Source organism: Lytechinus pictus, chromosome 13 (genome assembly GCF_037042905.1).
Source record: "Lytechinus pictus isolate F3 Inbred chromosome 13, Lp3.0, whole genome shotgun sequence".
Lineage (NCBI taxonomy): Eukaryota > Metazoa > Echinodermata > Echinoidea > Temnopleuroida > Toxopneustidae > Lytechinus > Lytechinus pictus.
The window spans coordinates 21,382,438-21,400,581 of record NC_087257.1 but is presented as its reverse complement, the minus strand read 5'-3'; the positions used below and the strand labels follow the sequence as shown (position 1 = coordinate 21,400,581).

At 35.8% G+C, this 18,144-nt stretch overlaps 1 protein-coding gene across 3 annotated transcripts in view; it reads left to right on the top strand.

Annotated features, from left to right (window-relative positions):
* The first annotated feature begins 1,226 nt into the window (after nt 1-1,226).
* Nucleotides 1,227-18,144, top strand: part of LOC129275295 (zinc finger MYND domain-containing protein 11-like) — a 33,189-nt gene continuing 16,271 nt past the window's right edge. Inside the window, exons 1-9 of one of the 3 annotated variants that reach the window (XM_064108302.1) lie at nt 1,227-1,266; nt 3,996-4,033; nt 4,431-4,470; nt 5,029-5,080; nt 12,791-13,077; nt 14,093-14,245; nt 15,036-15,119; nt 16,157-16,249; nt 16,773-16,916. In XM_064108302.1, coding sequence (XP_063964372.1) covers nt 12,796-13,077; nt 14,093-14,245; nt 15,036-15,119; nt 16,157-16,249; nt 16,773-16,916 — 756 coding nt within the window. In that variant the 5' untranslated portion in view covers nt 1,227-1,266; nt 3,996-4,033; nt 4,431-4,470; nt 5,029-5,080; nt 12,791-12,795. Of the gene's footprint in view, nt 1,267-3,995; nt 4,034-4,430; nt 4,471-5,028; nt 5,081-8,373; nt 8,503-12,790; nt 13,078-14,092; nt 14,246-15,035; nt 15,120-16,156; nt 16,250-16,772; nt 16,917-18,144 lie in introns of those variants that run through there. The other 2 variants (XM_064108304.1, XM_064108303.1) reach the window with 2 other exon arrangements.

Below are 18,144 nucleotides of genomic sequence, written 5' to 3'. Positions count from 1 at the left end.
AAAATGACACTTTCACGCAAAATTGCGCTTGGCATCCGGCCGTACGCTATTCCTGGGTATTTTTGCAAGACTATTAGCTGGGATGCCAAGCATTAGCAAGCATTAACAAATTTTGCCGTCCAAAGTATAAAAAATCGTTTTGGCCGGTCTACTATACAGCCGGGGTAATAATATCCAAGTCTTTGGAAGCGCATAGAGACGTTATTCATGATGTGTTATGCGCTATACAAGAACTGACTATTATAATAATAATAATTATTATTACTATATTCCAATCCACGGGAAGAATTCTAGATAAATCTGATAATCTGCAGACCTTTCGTTTTCACGCAATTCGCACAGAGTGCATAATGCATAGTCTGACGAGAAAAATGAAAATGTGCGAGCTAAGCGAACGAGCCAAAAAATACAATTTTAATACACAAACATTTTGTTAAAAAATCACATTTCATCCCTCCCCCTCCCCCCCCCCCCTCGGTCAGAAAAAGTTTGAGGGTACAAGGTCCCCAATCTTCCTATTCTGTACGGCATTGTCAAAATTGATGGAATTTAAAAACCATGCTCGTACACTGTTAAAGGGATGGTCCAGGCTGGATATATTTATATTTCAAGAAATAGAGTAAAATTCACAATGCGAAATGATGAAAATTTGATCAAAATCAGATAACAAATAACGAAGTCATTGAATTTTAAAGATTTGCATTATTCACACTAAGAAATAAAGGTTCAAAATTGAACCCCGACAGGTTGATGCAAAATCAGCACCCTATGGGTTTAAAAAAATTGAACCCCTGATTTGGGGTTCAAAAATTGAACCCTGCGGTTGGGGTTCATTTTTGCACCCTGCGGGTTCAAATCTGCACCCGTAGGGGTTCTATTTAAAATTCAGGGGTGCAGTTTTGAACCCGCAGCTAGGGTGCAAAAATGATGAAATTTTCAGCATTTTACTCTGTGAATTTTAATATATTTATTTTTTTCATCACGGACCATCCCTTTAAATGCACCTTCAAAATGGACCCAAAACAAGCAATCATCATTCGATCTCAGAGAACCTTAAACAGGTATTTTGTCATGTATTTCCAATGTACTTAATGTCTCAAATATTCTAGTTACTTTATAGAGTGATATATATATATATATATATATATATATATATACTTTCAACAACATAAAATATATTATAAATGTTAAGTAAAGATAAAAATGCACAGTGTTTCTTTATTTTCAGATTATATACAGTTATATTCGGAAATTCATCAGGACAGAGTAAGTACAAAAGATTTACCCTGATCATCATCATCATCAGCATCATTATTATCATTATTATTATTATTATCATTACTATTGTTATTGTTATTATTATTAGTAGTAGTAGTAGAATTATTATAGGTATTATTATTATTATTATTATTGTTATTATTATTATTATTATTGTTATTATTATTATTATTAATATTGTTATTATTATCAATCCCATATGAGTTAGTAAACATATCTGGGAATCCCTTTTAGATTGAAATTAACTTGAAAATTGATTCTAAAAGCTGCTTAGTTAAAAGAATTATAATATAAATTATAAAAAAGGAGATTTGAAATGGATTTTAATGCAATCATTGTAGGATAATGAGATCATTGACACCTGGGTAGCGTTTCATCAAATTTTTGTCCGACAAGTTGTCAGATTTGACATTTCCCTTCATTTTGATTAGCTGAGAAGTACAGTTAGTATGGTAACTTTTAGATAAAATGGGACTTGTCAGACAAAGTCTTTTTATGACACGCTCACCTGGATTATTCATGCCTTATACTTTGGCACAAATTGCATTTTACATCACTACAAAGAATACTTACTGATCATTCAAGCGTTAATAAAAATGACATTAATATGGTATCAAATTATTGGGAAGAAAATACTCTTTCAAGCCAAATGTAATACTGTAATGATGTGTTCATAATATATTTTTCCATATTAGGGACTTGTGAGGTGTCAAGTTTTGTTTGTACTCCCTCGGTAGTAGTAGCAACAGTGGTAGCAGCAGCATAGTAGTAGTAGTAGTAGTAGTAGTAGTAGTGGTAGTAGTAGTGGTAGTAGTAGTAGTAGTAGTAGTAGTAGTGGAGGTGGTGGTGGTAGTAGTAGTAGCAGTAGTAGTAGTAGTAGTAGTAGTAGTAGTAGTAGTAGTAGTGGCGGTGGTGGTAGTAGTAGCAGTAGTAGTAGTAGTGGTAGTAGTAGTAGTTGTAGTGGTTGTAGTAGAAGTAGAAGTAATAGTAGAAGTAGTAGTAGTAGTAGTAGTAGTAGCAGTAGTAGTGGTAGTAGTAGTAGTTGTAGTGTAGTAGTAGTAGTAGTAGTAGTAGTAGAAGTAATAGTAGAAGTAGTTTTAGTAGTAGCAGTAGTAGTAGTAGTAGTAGTAGTAGTAGTAGTGGTTGCATTAGTGGTAGTAGTAGTAGTAGTAGTAGTAGTAGTAGTAGTAGTAGTAGTAGTAGTAGTAGTAGTAATTGTAGTAGTAGTAGAAGTAGTATATGAAGTAGCAGATGCAGCAGCAGCAGCAGTAGTGGCAGTAGTTTTAGTAGTAGTAGTAGTAGTAGTAGTAGTAGTATAGTAGAAGTAATAGTAGAAGTAGTAGAAATAGTAGTAGTAGTAGTAGTAGTAGTAGTAGTAGTAGTAGTAGTAGTATATAAAGTAGCAGATGCAGCAGCAGCAGTAGTAGTAGTCGCAGTAGTTTTAGTAGTAGCAGTAGTAGTAGTAGTAGTAGTAGTAGTAGTAGTGATAGTGGTAGTAGTGGTAGTAGTAGTAGTAGTAGTAGTAGTAGTAGTAGTAGTAGTAGTAGTAGTAGTAGTAGTAGTAGTAGTAGATAGTAGTAGATGTAGTAGTGGTAGTAGTAGTAGTAGTAGTAGTAGTAGTAGTAGTAGTCGCAGTAGTTTTAGTAGTAGCAGTAGTAGTAGTAGTATATAGTAGTAGTAGTAGTAGTAGTAGTAGTAGTAGTAGTACTAGTAGTAGTAGTAGTAGTAGTAGTGGTGGTAGTAGTAGTAGTAGTAGTAGTAGTAGTAGTAGTAGTAGTAGTAGTAGTAGTAGTAGTATATGAAGTAGCAGATGCAGCAGCAGCAGTAGTAGTAGTAGTCGCAATAGCAGTAGTAGTAGTATTAGTAATAGTATTCGTAGTATTCGTAGTAGTAGTAGTAGTAGAAGTAGAAGTAGTAGTAGTAGTAGAAGTAGTAGTAGTAGTAGTAGTAGTAGTAGTAGTAGTAGTAGTAGTAGTAGTAGTAGTAGTAGTAGTAGTAGATAGTAGTAGATGTAGTAGTGGTAGTAGTAGTAGTAGTAGTAGTAGTAGTAGTCGCAGTAGTTTTAGTAGTAGCAGTAGTAGTAGTAGTATATAGTAGTAGTAGTAGTAGTAGTAGTAGTAGTAGTAGTAGTAGTAGTAGTGGTGGTGGTGGTAGTAGTAGTAGTAGTAGTAGTAGTAGTAGTAGTAGTAGTAGTAGTAGTTGTAGTAGCAGTAGTAGTATATGAAGTAGCAGATGCAGCAGCAGCAGTAGTAGTAGTAGTCGCAATAGCAGTAGTAGTAGTATTAGTAATAGTATTCGTAGTATTCGTAGTAGTAGTAGTAGTAGAAGTAGAAGTAGTAGTAGTAGTAGAAGTAGTAGTAGTAGTAGTAGTAGTAGTAGTTGTTGTTGTTTTTGTTGTAGCAGTGTATTAGTATTTTGGGGGCCAAATTCATATTCATGCGTGGAAAATAGTTAGCCTTTTTGTAGAATTATTATTTTCCTACACAGGGGCCTGCCCCGACCCCCTTATTGGTAGACAATCCCGAATAGGGGGCAGCTACTATTTAACTTTTGATACCATGCTCGTACACTATTCAATGCACCTTCAGACCCCAAACAAGTAATCATCATTCGATCGCGGAGTCCACTGACGTGTCACCCAACTTTCCACAATATGAAAAATATCAGATGTTAATTTCAGATAAAAATGCACAGTGTTTCTTTACTTTCAATTTCAGGTTACTTCGATTACTTCGATTGTCATAATTTGTTCAGAGTAAGTAAAAATGATTTACCCGGATAATCATAATCATTATCATCATCATCATCATCATCACCATCACCATCACCATCATCATCATCATCATCACCATCACCATCATCATCATCATCACCACCATCGTCACCATCATCATCATCACCATCATTATCATCATCATTATCGTCATCATCATCCTCACCATCATCATCAATATCATCACCATCATCATCATCATCATCATCACCATCTTTATTATCATCATCATCATCATCATCTTCACCATCATCAATATCATCACCATCACCATCATCATCATTATTATTATGATTATTATTATTATTCCGATAATTATAATTATTATTATGTTAATTTCAGATAAAAATGCACAGTGTTTCTTTACTTTCAATTTCAGGTTACGTCGATTACTTCGATTGTCATATCGTTTGTTCAGAGTAAGTAAAAATGATTTACCTGGATAATCATAATCATTATCATCATCATCATCATCATCACCATCATCACCATCACCATCATCATCATCATCATCATCATCCTCACCATCATCATTATCATATCATCATCATCATCCTCACCATAATCATCAATATCATCACCATCATCATCCTCACCATCATCATCATCATCATCATCACCATCATCAATATCATCACCATCACCATCATCATCGTCATCATCATTATTATGATTATTATTATTATTCCGATAATTCTAATTCCAATATAGATTGGTATATTTCTTTATGCGTATTCAGGCTTTGAAAGCTGACACGCAGTAAAGCTTATTTTATAGTGGCAACCCCTGCAACCTTCTAAAATCGATATGTATATAGGAAATGCAATTTTTTTCAATATTTTGCTTGTCAGTTAATTTAATTTCTTACCTTTATATATATATATATATATATATATATATGTTTTTTAGAACGAGATTGGTGTCCAAATGCTAATTTTAGACAAAAATGCATATCTTTTCTTCATTCTCTGTTTCAGGTTACGACTTGAACTCGTGAGCTACAGAATTGCCGGATTCATCCATCTCAATGTAAGTTGATATTCAACACAAAATAATTTTTTATTTATTTATTTATTTATTTATTCTGATATATTTATTCAGGATGACAAGATCAGTTAAAAACTGTTTTACACCATGTTCCTGACATTAAAAACATAAGTACATGTAAATCAATAATATATTTAAGATGAGATAAAAATCAAAGTAATATTTAAAAAATTGTGCTTAAAGTGATACAATGCAATACAAGAAAATTTACAATATGTTATACAAAGAAATAAAGTAAATGTAATTAACTATAGTATTTAACAACGAATTAAAGTACACAATTCAGAGACAAAGTGTATGAATTAATGGTTACAGAACTATATAAAAATCGATAAAAATCAGGATAATAAAAAATATTCAGAAGTTAAACACTGATAAGAGATAGAAATTAAAAAAAGTGGTATAATTTACATAAAAGTATGAGAATACATAAAAATTGTGTTTCATGTATTTATGAAGCAAACTGAATTATAAATCAAAAAATTTAAGAAACAAACATGTTTAGAATGAGTTTGTATATCATTTACTAAATAAGAAGAAGAAGAAGAAGAAGGGGGCGAGCAACGGAGAAGAACAAGTATATTTAAAGTGAATGGTTGTGGTAGCCTCTCATCTTGGCCAGTGGCGGATTGTGGGTCAAGGCATTGGAGGCACCAGCAGAGGATAATGTATCTCACTGATCGAGTAACGCGAGCGGGAAATCGTTGATATTCAGAATTAAAAAGGACAGATTATATTATGCAATTTTTTGTAATCATGATACGTACCTGTCTCATTAAACAAACAAAGCGAGCGCGAGCTGAATTTTTTTTAATATATATTGACCCCAAACGGGGATATTTAACTGACTTTTTGTTAGGAAGTCATGAAGAGCTTACACATCTCACCGTAGTCATCTAATGCGAGCGTCAAGCACGCCCTGGTTAAATTAGGACTGCTCCTAAAAGCATGAAGCACTTTTTGTAGTAATTGTAATCATTAACATGATACGTATCTCTCTAATCAAATATTGTGAGCACGAAGCGCGAGCTGAAAATTGTTTATATTCAGACATGAAGAAATGCATGTTAAGGCTTGTTTGTAGGAATTAATCAAGGCAATACGTATTTCACTAAACAAATGATGGAGGGCGAAGCGAGAGCTGAAAATTGTTGAAATTCAGGCCAGAAAAAAGGGGCATTTTAAGGACTGTCTTTAGGAATTCATGAAGAGCAGAGATATCTAACCAATTCACTAATGCGAACGTTAGTACGTAATAAAAATGTCTTATATTCAGACCTGAAATGGACGATCACTTTAAGTAGTCATGAAAAGGAAGCATATAATAATTATGTCACTGCATAAAATAATAATAGCTGTAGTTCGAGGAATCATATTTTGTGTATACTGACTTAATACGGAATGTTTTGAATTTTACAACATTTCATTTTTTACAGATTGACAATAAGGACGGCAACTTGACTGAACCAGTGGTATTAAACAATGCTAATAAAAAGTCCACACTGATGCTGGGAGGAAATAATCGTCGTTTCAATTGACAATGAGGAGAAAATTAGAATATTTCATATTTGATAATAAAATACACAAGAAATAGTGAGTGGATGACGTCATCAGTCTCTTTATTTGCATACTGACGAGGATGTACCCCGGGGGGGGGGGGCACTCGACCAAAAAAGTGGTAGGGGTGTGCCGCGGGCGAGGCAAAAAACGGGGGCCTTGGAGCGGGCTTATTGTAAAAAGGAGGGTCCTCGGAACGGGCTTCGGAACTACAAATGTTTGTGAAAACGGGGGTCCTCGGAACGGATCTCCGTATCTCTGTGAGTGCGTATGCATTCCTATGGAACGGGCAATCGTGCATGACGCAGCGCTAAAACTAGCGCGGCCTCCGCCGGGTGCGCTCTAGTCTAGTTCTAGACGATATTAAACGAATTTATTTGCACCGATATATACGTTCTATTCCGTGCGTACGCCCAGCCGAGTGTGCGCGCAAAACCGAGAACCTGTACTCCGAGGAAATATTTCCTCGGAGTACAGGTTCTCGGTTTTGCGCGCACACTCGGCTGGGCGTACGCACGGAATAGAACGTATATATCGGTGCAAATAAATTAGTTTAATATCGTCTAGAACTAGACTAGGTGCGCTCGCGCTTAGGCGATGGTCGAAAAGCGCTCTACGGCCGCTTTTCACCAAAATTGCAGCTCCTTGTAGCAGATCAATGCGACCGGAACGGCGTAACGAAAAATATGCGAAGCTTTGGAACGGATTTCTTTCTTCTTTTTTCTCGATAAGAAGGAAATGCTATGCCTTGGAGCGGCTTTCTTTGTTCTTTTTCTCAAAAAGACAAAAATGCTATGCCTTGGAACGGAAATTTGAGTGTAAAAATGGGGGTCCCCTCCGCGGCACATACCCACTATGCATTATATACTGAGTGCCCCCCCCCCCCCGGGGGATGTACATAGAACTGTTTTGTGCATTTAAGCGAAAAAATTTAAAATGTCATAACTTTCTTATTTTACATCCGATTTTCATTGATGAAATTTTTCAGTGTTTTGCTTGTTTGATTTGTGTTTTAAATTTTTACTCAAATCAAAATTTTATTGGAGTGGACTTGTCCTTTAATTAAAAACAAACGACAATATCAGAACATATAGGGGGATCGATGGTTATGGGTCAATTGTTAGGCCCCTAGAAAAGAGGGATGGGCGGTACATCATCAGGGGCCCAGATTGCCAGAAGCAAGGGAATAGCTAGCTAGGGCGCCCCCAAATAAAATGAGGAGGGGGTCCGGGGGGAATTTTTCGCCCCTAATGGTTCCCCCTTAAATTTAGATGGAGATGCTATATGGATGGTGAGGTAGAGGCGAGGGGAGCCTGAAGCAGATAAGCTGGATGCAGAAGCTAGCTGTCAACAACCCGCCAGGATCAATTATTGGTAATAAGCTTTAATTATTTTATATAGGCCGTGCCGGCCCTAAAAGTTAAAGGCCAGTCACACTAGCAATGAGTTGGTTTGAATGAATAGAGAAAACAAGCCTGAAAATTTCATCAAAATTTCAATGAAAATATCTGTTTTCACGTAAAGTTTTGCTTATTTTCACAAACAGTTATGCATGGGTTATATGACTTATTATGAGGACTGATTATACCCCGGGGAATATCCAGGTGCTAAAGTGTCTATATGTGCAAAGTTTGGTAAAAATGACATTGATTTCACTTTAATGTGGATGTGGAACTTCCTTTAAAATAACCTTGGATTCCTTGCACCCCCCCCCCCGCGTCAGCGCAAGGCCTAGCGCAGCCTAGCCTATGAAAAGATCTTCATTTGTTCAATTGTTGAAGCGATTTTCTTTCCGGGCGTTTCTATTGTAGAGATCTCTAATATTTTGGAAATATCTGAATAAATCGGTGAGTCCATGTGATTTTGAATATTTTGACGCATTTGTATGCGATTCATGAGCATTTTGAAGCTGCGAAGAATCTATAACATTTTGAAAATTGTTATTAAAAACCTCGCGAAAAGTAAGCAATTGCCATTAATTTAAATGCCACACATACACATGCTGAGGAGGCACTACCTTTATGAGCGTGTGCTATTTCTAATGCACATGAGTGAATAGGCGATATCACGATTCCATGATAGAAGTATTCGGAAGACACGTTAGTGAAATCACCGGATACATCACAACTGAAATATGGGAGCGTTCAATTTAATTTGGACTCGATATGAATGGGCGAGGGGCATGTCTGCGCCCCTAAAATAAGATTTATTTATGGATAGACATTATGAAACAAAGGAAAAAGAAAAATCGTTTTGATTTTTTAAATTTAAATGTATAATGCAACTATCCTGACCCCCGGGAATTGTTGTTATGGTACGTGACGCAGGGTACCGTCTAGACAGGAATAACCGTCGATTCTGGGGATTTATTCAACAATTTCTGACATTTTACTGTAATCCCCATTTACCGACGGTAGGGTGTACGTGTGGGCTCGCATGTGTTCTCATTCCCTCCCTTTTGTCAATTCACAGTCCAAAGTTTGATGTAATTTTACACATCGAATTTACAATCTAAGGATGTATAAACAACAAACTTTTAAAACTTGATATTTCAATGTTTAAATACTTTAAACGATATAGATGAAAAAGGCATGAAAAATATACTTTACCGATGTTTAATTGGGTTGCGACACGATAAAAATGGTCAAAATGGCAGCCAAACTATAAAATATTTACAAACGAACGTCAACAATCACGAATGTGATATCGATATTGCTTTCGATATTATACGATCTGCTCCATATGCGAACGAAACCGAAGATAAACGATACTAGTTATACTAGTACTAGTACTAGTTATAATCGCGATATATCGATTCGAGACATTAAGTTAATAACGATAATGACGTCATTCAAGATGGCAACTTGCAAGAAAAACCGTCAGGTCAGGTGAAAATGTCTTAGATGACAGATTTCTCAATCATCCAGAGGATTTTTTTCAATAACTCCGGCCCAAGGTATGCAATTACTTAAGTTATTTATATTTCCCTGATAATGGAAACCATGAAACTTTCAATTTTGCTTAAAAAACAGTTTTAAATCGCGATCTATAAAACGCTAGTTCACTATACGTTGGCTGTAGGTACGGGGCCCCATCCCCTTCAGTCTATGTATGGTGAGTGGAGCCAACGTAGTTCAGCGGAACAACCAAAATACAGAGACTGAAGCTTTTGGTCTAGGTACCGTCATGGTCATGAAGCATTTGGTCTGTCACAGTTTGAGGATTGGGATGCGTCAATGTCAGTCATTTTACCTTGGTGCGTCATTATGCCTCAGTGATACAAATGGGTCATTGTAAAATCGGATCAAAATCAGATCAAAAATTGGATCGGCAGTTAAATAAGCTTCTAAAATCGAAATCGAATAGTCAATATTATTAAAAACAAAGGAATAGGCCTAGGCCTATATTAAAATTTTGTTGGTGGTCACGAACATCTTCCTGACAAAATAAAGTCGCAAAGAATAAAAAAAAAATGCAATGGAAGTCGGGTCGCCAACATGCACGATCGTTCGGAACATGTTTTAAAAGGGTTTTGAGGTCTACTGCTTTAAAATAAACAGAATACCGGTATGTAGGCGCCGCTTTTCATACAACGGCGTCGTCAACATTGAAATCTTAACCAAGGTTAAGTGTTTGAAATGTCATCATAACTTAGAAAGTATATGGACCTAGTTCATGAAACTTGGACATAAGGATTAAGGGTAATCAAGTATTACTGAACATTCTGCCTGAGTTTCAGGTCACATGATTAAGATCAAAGGTCATTTAGGGTCAATGAACTTAGACCATGTTGGGGGAATCAATATCGAAATCTTAACCAAGGTTAAGTTTTTGAAATGTCATCATAACTTCAAAAGTATATGGACCTAGTTCATAAAACTTAGACATAAGGCAATAGTGTATCACTGAATATCCTGCCTGAGTTTCACGTCACATGATTAAGGTCAAAGGTCACTTTATAGGGTCAACAAACTTTGGCCATGTTGGGGTTATTTGAGGAATTGTCATAACTTTAAAAGTTTATGGATCTAGTTCATGAAACTTGGACATAAGAGCAACCATGTATCCCTGAATATCATGTGCGAGTTTCAGGTCACATGACCAAGGTCAAAGGTCACTTAGGGTCAACGAACTTTGGCCATATTGGGGGTATTTGAGGAATTGTCATCATGTAACTTGAAATTTTATGGATCTAGTTCATGAAACTTGGACATAAGAGCAATCAAGTATCCTTGAACATACTGTGCTAAATTCAGGTCACATGACGAAGGTCAAAGGTCATTTAGGGTCAACAAACTGGCAATGTTGAGGGTATTTGTGGAATTGTCATCATAACTTTAAAATTCTATGGATTTAGTCAATGAAACTTGGACATAAGGGCAGCAATGTATCCCTGAATACCCTGTGTGTGTTTCAGGAACATGGCCAAGGTCAATGGTCATTTAAAGGTCAATGAACTCTGGCCATGTTGGGAGAATGTGTTGAATTGGCTTCATAACTCAGGAAGTTTATGGTACATGTACTTGCGCATGAAACATCGACATAAGGGTAATCAAGTATGAATGATAGTTTTGCACAATCCTTAAGTCACATGATCATGGTCAAAGGTCATTTTGTTTCAATGGACATAATATTTCATTATCTTATTGATGTTTTCTTTTGTGAATAATTATTCATTAGCTGTTTTTTAAAGGAGGCACTGCTGCTATATCGAATTGCGTAATGCAGGCGAGATGCCAGAGGCGTTCCACTTGTTATAAGAATCCTAGGCAAAGTTGCATTATTCCAACAACGTCGGGAAGGAAAATAAAACAAAATAAAATAGAAGTTCGCTGATGTGGTTTACGGTACACCATGTGGAGTATTATAGAAACAGTGGATAGAAGAAGAAAAATAAATGGATAGGCGAGAAAGTGGAAATTTGAGAGTAGAGTAATCTTTCTTGAATGTAGTCCAAAAAAGGACTGTAAATCAGAAGATGAGTTGAAACAGCTTGAAGTTGGTAACATCTCAGATTAGTTTGCGATCTATCAGGACATGTTTTAAAATTGTTTTGAAGGGCTAACGTGTTAAAATGTATACGTTATATACATGTATCTTTCGTTATGAACTCCCGTTCTCCCAGAAGAAATACAATTGACGTATTATTCCAACAACGTTGGAAAGGAAAATAAAACAGAATATAAGTTGGTAACATCTCAGATTAGTTGGCGATCTATCAAGATATGTTTTTAAATTGTTTTGAAGGGCTAACGAGTTAAAACTTCGCGTGTGTCCATGCTTCGTGGACGGTCATTATCTAAAAAATTAGCCAATATCCTTAAAATCTGACGTGAAAAGCGACCTGAAATTATCCTTTGGGGTAAGTATTTTTCAGGATGAGTTGAGTATTCATGAAAATATTGACAAAAAATTGGCAAATTTTTCATCATTAAACAGCAGTAAAGGCGCACAGCTAATATGGGAGACTCTCCAATATGGGAGACAATCTCCCATATTGGAGACTTGCTTTGCAAAAGAACAAAAGAAACAACACCAACAAAAGCATAATTTTTTCCTCCCAAAATTTGTCTCGCTGAGGTCAAAAGCCCATTCGTTTTGTGTGTGGATGACAACAAAAATCTTTATGGAAACAAAAGTAGATGGTGAATTTTTAAAGTAGATGGTGAAAAGGGATAATTTTTCATGAGGAATCCGCTTATCACATTTTTATTTGCCACCAAGCTAATCCTTTTGCAGCAAATGTAAACAAAGGAAATTGGTCTCCCAAACTGGAGACTGTCTCTGAAATTGGATACCCAAATTCTTTACAAACATGACAAAAGTCTCTGATATTGGAGATAATCTCTCTCATGGGAGACAGTCTCACATATTGGCCGTGCGCCTCTTCCGAAGAAATCTGATATCTGCATCACAAATCTGCATCACAAATATCATCAGTTTGCAAGCAGATATCATATAAAATGTGAGTTCAATGTGGTACTGACCGATTCTATATACATGTAGAGGGCGGCAACATCATGCATCATAGCACATAATTCATAACATGGAACTACATACAGTATATGTATAGCAAAATGTATCTTTATCTATTTTTATTACAACTACTCATGCTCTCTTCATTCCCTTAATCAGGCAAAATGGTGAAAACCGTGAAGCGCCGACTATCCAACCCCCAGATCATCCTCCAGCTATGGGAGGCTATTACGTGCATTCGGCAGAGCAAACAGGTGGCCAACATGGACCGCATCTATCGCTTCATGGAGCGTTCTTACGGTGTCTCCAACAAAGATGTCCAGAAGGAGATGGCTAATGCCGTGAAGGAGGGCTTGTTGGTGAAGGAAGTGTCAACATGCAAGCGTGGAGAGAGGGAGGGACTGACGCAGGACGGCTTCTGGTGTGCTGAAGAAAGAACCGAAGAGGTGATTACTTGGTCGTTTAATGCTACACTAACACCAACATAACCAGCTAATGACTGATTAAAACTGTTATGTTGTTTTGAATGACTTAACATTAGTCTGTTTCATTGGTGTGTCATTACGTTACATTAAGTGTTGGTGTTGAGAGCATGAATTAAGCTGCTTAACTCAGCTCTTATACCAAATGCAGGTTTAAAAAAATACTAGATCAATGAATGTGATAATGTTGGTCCCAGCACAATAATGGCCCAATAACGGAGGAAGGTTTGTGATCATTGATAAATGGCAGTGGCTACTGGCTAAGCCGCTAATCATGATCATTGTTTTTATTTTTGTTCGGAAAAAAATGATTTAGAACCAATCAGAATTGTTCTTTAACATTTTGCAATCTATCACAAATCTTGTGTTATGGGACCCATGTGTCGACACCAAATTTTATAATAAAAAATATAAGGAATGTTTTCAATAACTAGTGTTATCTTAAAGCAGACCTAAAAAAAACCAAGATATATCTCCATTTTAGCCATATTTCGCTTGCGCTCTTGTACATGTATAGGTTGATGCCAGCTTGTTGCTCTGTAACACAAATATTACCAGTTGATTGAACATTTCAAACAGTTCTTCCGATAGTTATAGTGGCCAAACGAAATGTGCATAATATTTGACTAACCTTTAGAAGTTTGCATGAATTGCTTACTACAGAGCCCTGGACTAGTGTTTCATAAAATTGTTTTTAATGATATGCATGACTCCTTTGTGATTGTGAAGGACTGAAAAAGAAGTATAACAAATAATTTTGAGGTTCTACCAAAAGTGGAATAAATCGTATTCCATTCTTGTATGGCACATAATATGTAGCATGCAACATCTCTAGGTGTTCTAAAGCCGGGGACTTGGTTATTACCCTAGCTTTAGCATGTTGTATTTTATACATGTAGCGCCTAAGTATTTCAAGGTATACAATCATACCAATTATTAACCTTATTCTTCTTTCCCTAACTCTTACTTTGTTGATTAGTCTGAAGAGCCCCATGATTGGTACTGTTTTGAGTGTCACGCAGGGGGAGATGTATTGTGTTGTGGGACGTGCTGCAGAGTCTATCATCCAGATTGTGTGAAGGTCAGTGACCCGGAGAAGATACTGAGCATTTGGATCTGTCCTATTTGTGAGGTTAGTATCAAAATCAGAATTGACAGTACAACCGAGTTGCCTTGAAATAATTTTGAAAAGGATTGTGTTCTTATTATGATCATGATACAGGATTATTGATTTATTAATAGATTGATAAATGCTGTAAATATTAATAGCATGTGCAGTGATGCCAACTAGTCCTTTTTTAGCAGATTTATGCAGTTTTTTGAATGAAAATACTGCAGGTTTTCATGAAATATTTTTTCCACCAAAAATCATAATAAACACAGACCTATGACAGAAAAGTTAACAGTGTTTATCCATCAAAATACTGCAGTTCTTTTTGTTCGATTGACTTTGCTGCAATGCACTTTTTTTTCTTCTGTTATCTTGCGATTGGAAAAAAAAAATCATAGAGATTTCCATGATTCTTCAATTGTCAATAGTTTTGTCAACTTATTGTTCTCAATGACATTTTCAGAATAATAGTCTTGATTAGATTTTACTCATATTCATTATTTTTTCAAAATAATTATATAATGCAAAGCAACATTGGTCATTGAAAATAAATGTACATTTTATATTATATTGACTATTCACTGGTTTTGTGATTCATTAGGAATTTGTAGTCATTTAGGACTACTATTGGCTAAATGTATTTTTAATTTATGGTAATAAATAAAGGGAATAGCCAGTTTTGCTTAGAATTAGAAATAGCTCTTTTACCATGCATGTACATGTAATTCCTTGACTTGATGATATGAATCTTGTAGGTCTATATACTATTAGTCAGATTTGATAAATTATTTTTATTTTTTCCAAACCGTAGAGTTTCAAGAAGAAGAGCATACATTTAAGTAAATGGGATCTCAACAAAATCTTACTGCATGTTCTCAACAGAATGAAAGAAAAGGTAAGCAAAAGGTCCACGCTTCTCCCCTCCCTTGTCTCCCATTATCCCTGCCCCTCTCTTGCCCCCCCCCCCCCCCCTCTGCGCCCCTTCCTTCTCCCTCACATTCTACCTCTGCCTCCTGAATGTGTCGCAAATTCATCTCATTCTCTTCCATTCTAATCTTGGATTGCTATCATGTACGTTACATTTTTGTGGTATATATCGAGTATTTGTAATATGTGAAGGGGAGGGCAGGGTAACTCTGACTTCAAGGGAAACTGAAACCATTTTATAACAAAAATGATAAAAACAGAAAAACAGTAGTTGAAAGTGTAAGCCAAATTGCAAACAGCAATATAAGAAAATAATAATTATTTTGTTGGTCAGCCCACCTGCTCGCTCTAAAGCATCTGTATAAAATATGTTTATTAAGAATTTTTGAAAGTTCATTTATTGCGATCACTTTACCAGGAATTTCAGATTGGCCGCATAATGTGATATTCTTGTGTTGTAGGATAGGAGCAACTCCTCCATTTACTCCAATACACAAGGGCCTGTATTCTGAAGTCGGGTTTAACTTGGACCATGGGCTAACTCTGTGCTATTATGGAAAGCCATATATGTCAACATTTTGTGTACATTATCTGCTTCTTTTGTTATCTGTGCTTTTTTCGTAATTATCTTATTTACCCTTCCCAGACAGTTAAAATGATTTGAGAGTCAAATAAGCTGATTCTATGAACCTCTACTGTTAGAGATTTATGTCACTATTGGCTATCCATAGTTAATCTAACACTTATGACCAGAGTTTAAATCAAACCTGATTCCTGAATATGGGCCAAAATGACTGAAAAAAAATATTTAGAAGAACATTTTCCATTATGATGATCAATAGCAATGTGCTATCTGATTAATACAAGAGGAGACTTTGGAGCTTCTATGAATATAATAATCTTCTTTGTAATCATAGAAACATAGTTTTGATAGCTATTCCAAAAGACTTTTGTTAAATTAAAGACACCCTTTGTAATAAAAATTCAATAATTTTTATCTTTCAGGCGAGGGATCTCTCAAGGAAGCTTAACCTGAATGAATTACCTAATTATTACAACCTAGTTTATCAACACATCGATATTTCCACTATGATGGAGGTAAAGTATAAAATATTCTTTATTCTAGGAAATTTCCTGTAAAATGTTGCCTACTAAGTTATGTTTTCTTGTAGGCTTTGTTTTGAGGATCGCCCAGTTTTATTACACATGAGATAATGAACAGTTTTTCTTTAATTTTGAGGAAATATTTCTCAAAATTGTTTCATTTACTAAAGTACATCTCCAATCCCTCTAAACTTAAGTTGTGCTTGCTATATAAGATTAATGTTTGTGTTTTATTTTTTCACTAATATTATACCAAAATGCTCACTTCTACACTGTATGTGTGTGTATTATTACCTCAGATGAAAAAAAACAACAGAATCATGAGAAATAAAAACTCAAGGATATACTGATTTAGTCTAATCTTTCAATATAGATACTTTACAGCCAAACATTGGCTGATGCATGCAGTATTGTTCAAATTAAATATAGTGATTGAAATTGCTATTAATAGAAGAAACCAAGTTTTTGTTAAATCACAAACAGTAATAGATTCTTACGTTTATTTCCTTCCTGTCAGAAACTGTCAGAGAAAAGGTATCGTACTCTCGAAGAATTTGAAGGTGATGCTAAGTCCTTGGTTCACATTGCCGTTATATACTATGGACCAGTCAGTGAGAGAGCTAATATTTGTGAACAAACCCTAAAAGACTGCCTCTATGATGTAAGTTTACATTTGTTGGATTGTTGTTGTTGGTAAATTAATTATTATGGTAACATTGAAGTGTAGTGATTCTGTCTTTTGCTTCTCAATCAGGCACACAGCTTCAAATCCTTACCATGATGTTTATTCAGTTCAGCCATAAATTATTCCATTTAATGATTCATGTAGCCAGTAGTAGTGTGTGTGTATAATTTCATACACGTATCAATAAGATATGATTATTTATGTCTGGAACTGGGGAGCGTTTCATCAATATTATCATCTGACAAGTTGTCGGATCTGACATCTTTCCATGATTTTGATTGGCTGAGAGGCACTGTTCCTATAGTAACTGTCGGATAAAATGGGACTTGTCGGATAAAACGTCCGACAAGTCCTTTCATGAAACGCCCCCCAGACCTTTAATGTCACCATCCAAAGAATGTGACCAGGGCTCGACCTCTGCATCAATTTGTTACTTCCGGATGTAGCTTGGATTACAGGTGCGCACACCACAATACCCAGTTGTTATCTTGGGTTTTAAGGCGCGTACCATTCGGATATGAATTAAAGCTAGATTTAAGCATAGTCTTGATTATCTGTAGGCCTAGATACAAAGCTGGTTACATCTTACAGTATAAATCAAATATCAGCTGTTTCTCTTTTGGTTCACAGTCAAAGTATTTCCCCCTCAGTGATATCTTATCAATGCTATGCCCTTAGTCTAGAGTACCGAAACGATGACGTCAGTTGCCATGGTGTTATGGCAGCCTGGTTCTAAACAAACCCTTGTAAAAAAGTACCATACAGTACCATGGTATACTATGGTATTACCATAGTATTACCATAGTAATACTATGGTAATACTATGGTAAACAATGGTACTGTATGGTACTTTTTTACAAGGGAATGAATCCGGGGGCCGTTTCATAAAGCTGTTCATAAGTAAGGAGTGACTTTATTTGACTGGCGATCCTTTATTATGCGCTAAACCATCACCAATTTATTATACCATATACCACAAGAAAGGATCACCAGTCGTTCTTAAAGTTGTTCTTAACTTACAAACAGCTTTATGAAACACCCACCTGGAAGTATTGCGACTCGCTCATATCGCTCTATAGCGCGTGTTTCTATTGCACATCACTCTTTTTGCAAATACAAATGTGTATAGACGATCGTCAGCTGCGACTCTGTTTAGAACCAGCCGGTTTGTTGTTATGACATTGTGACTTCACACTTTGGTACT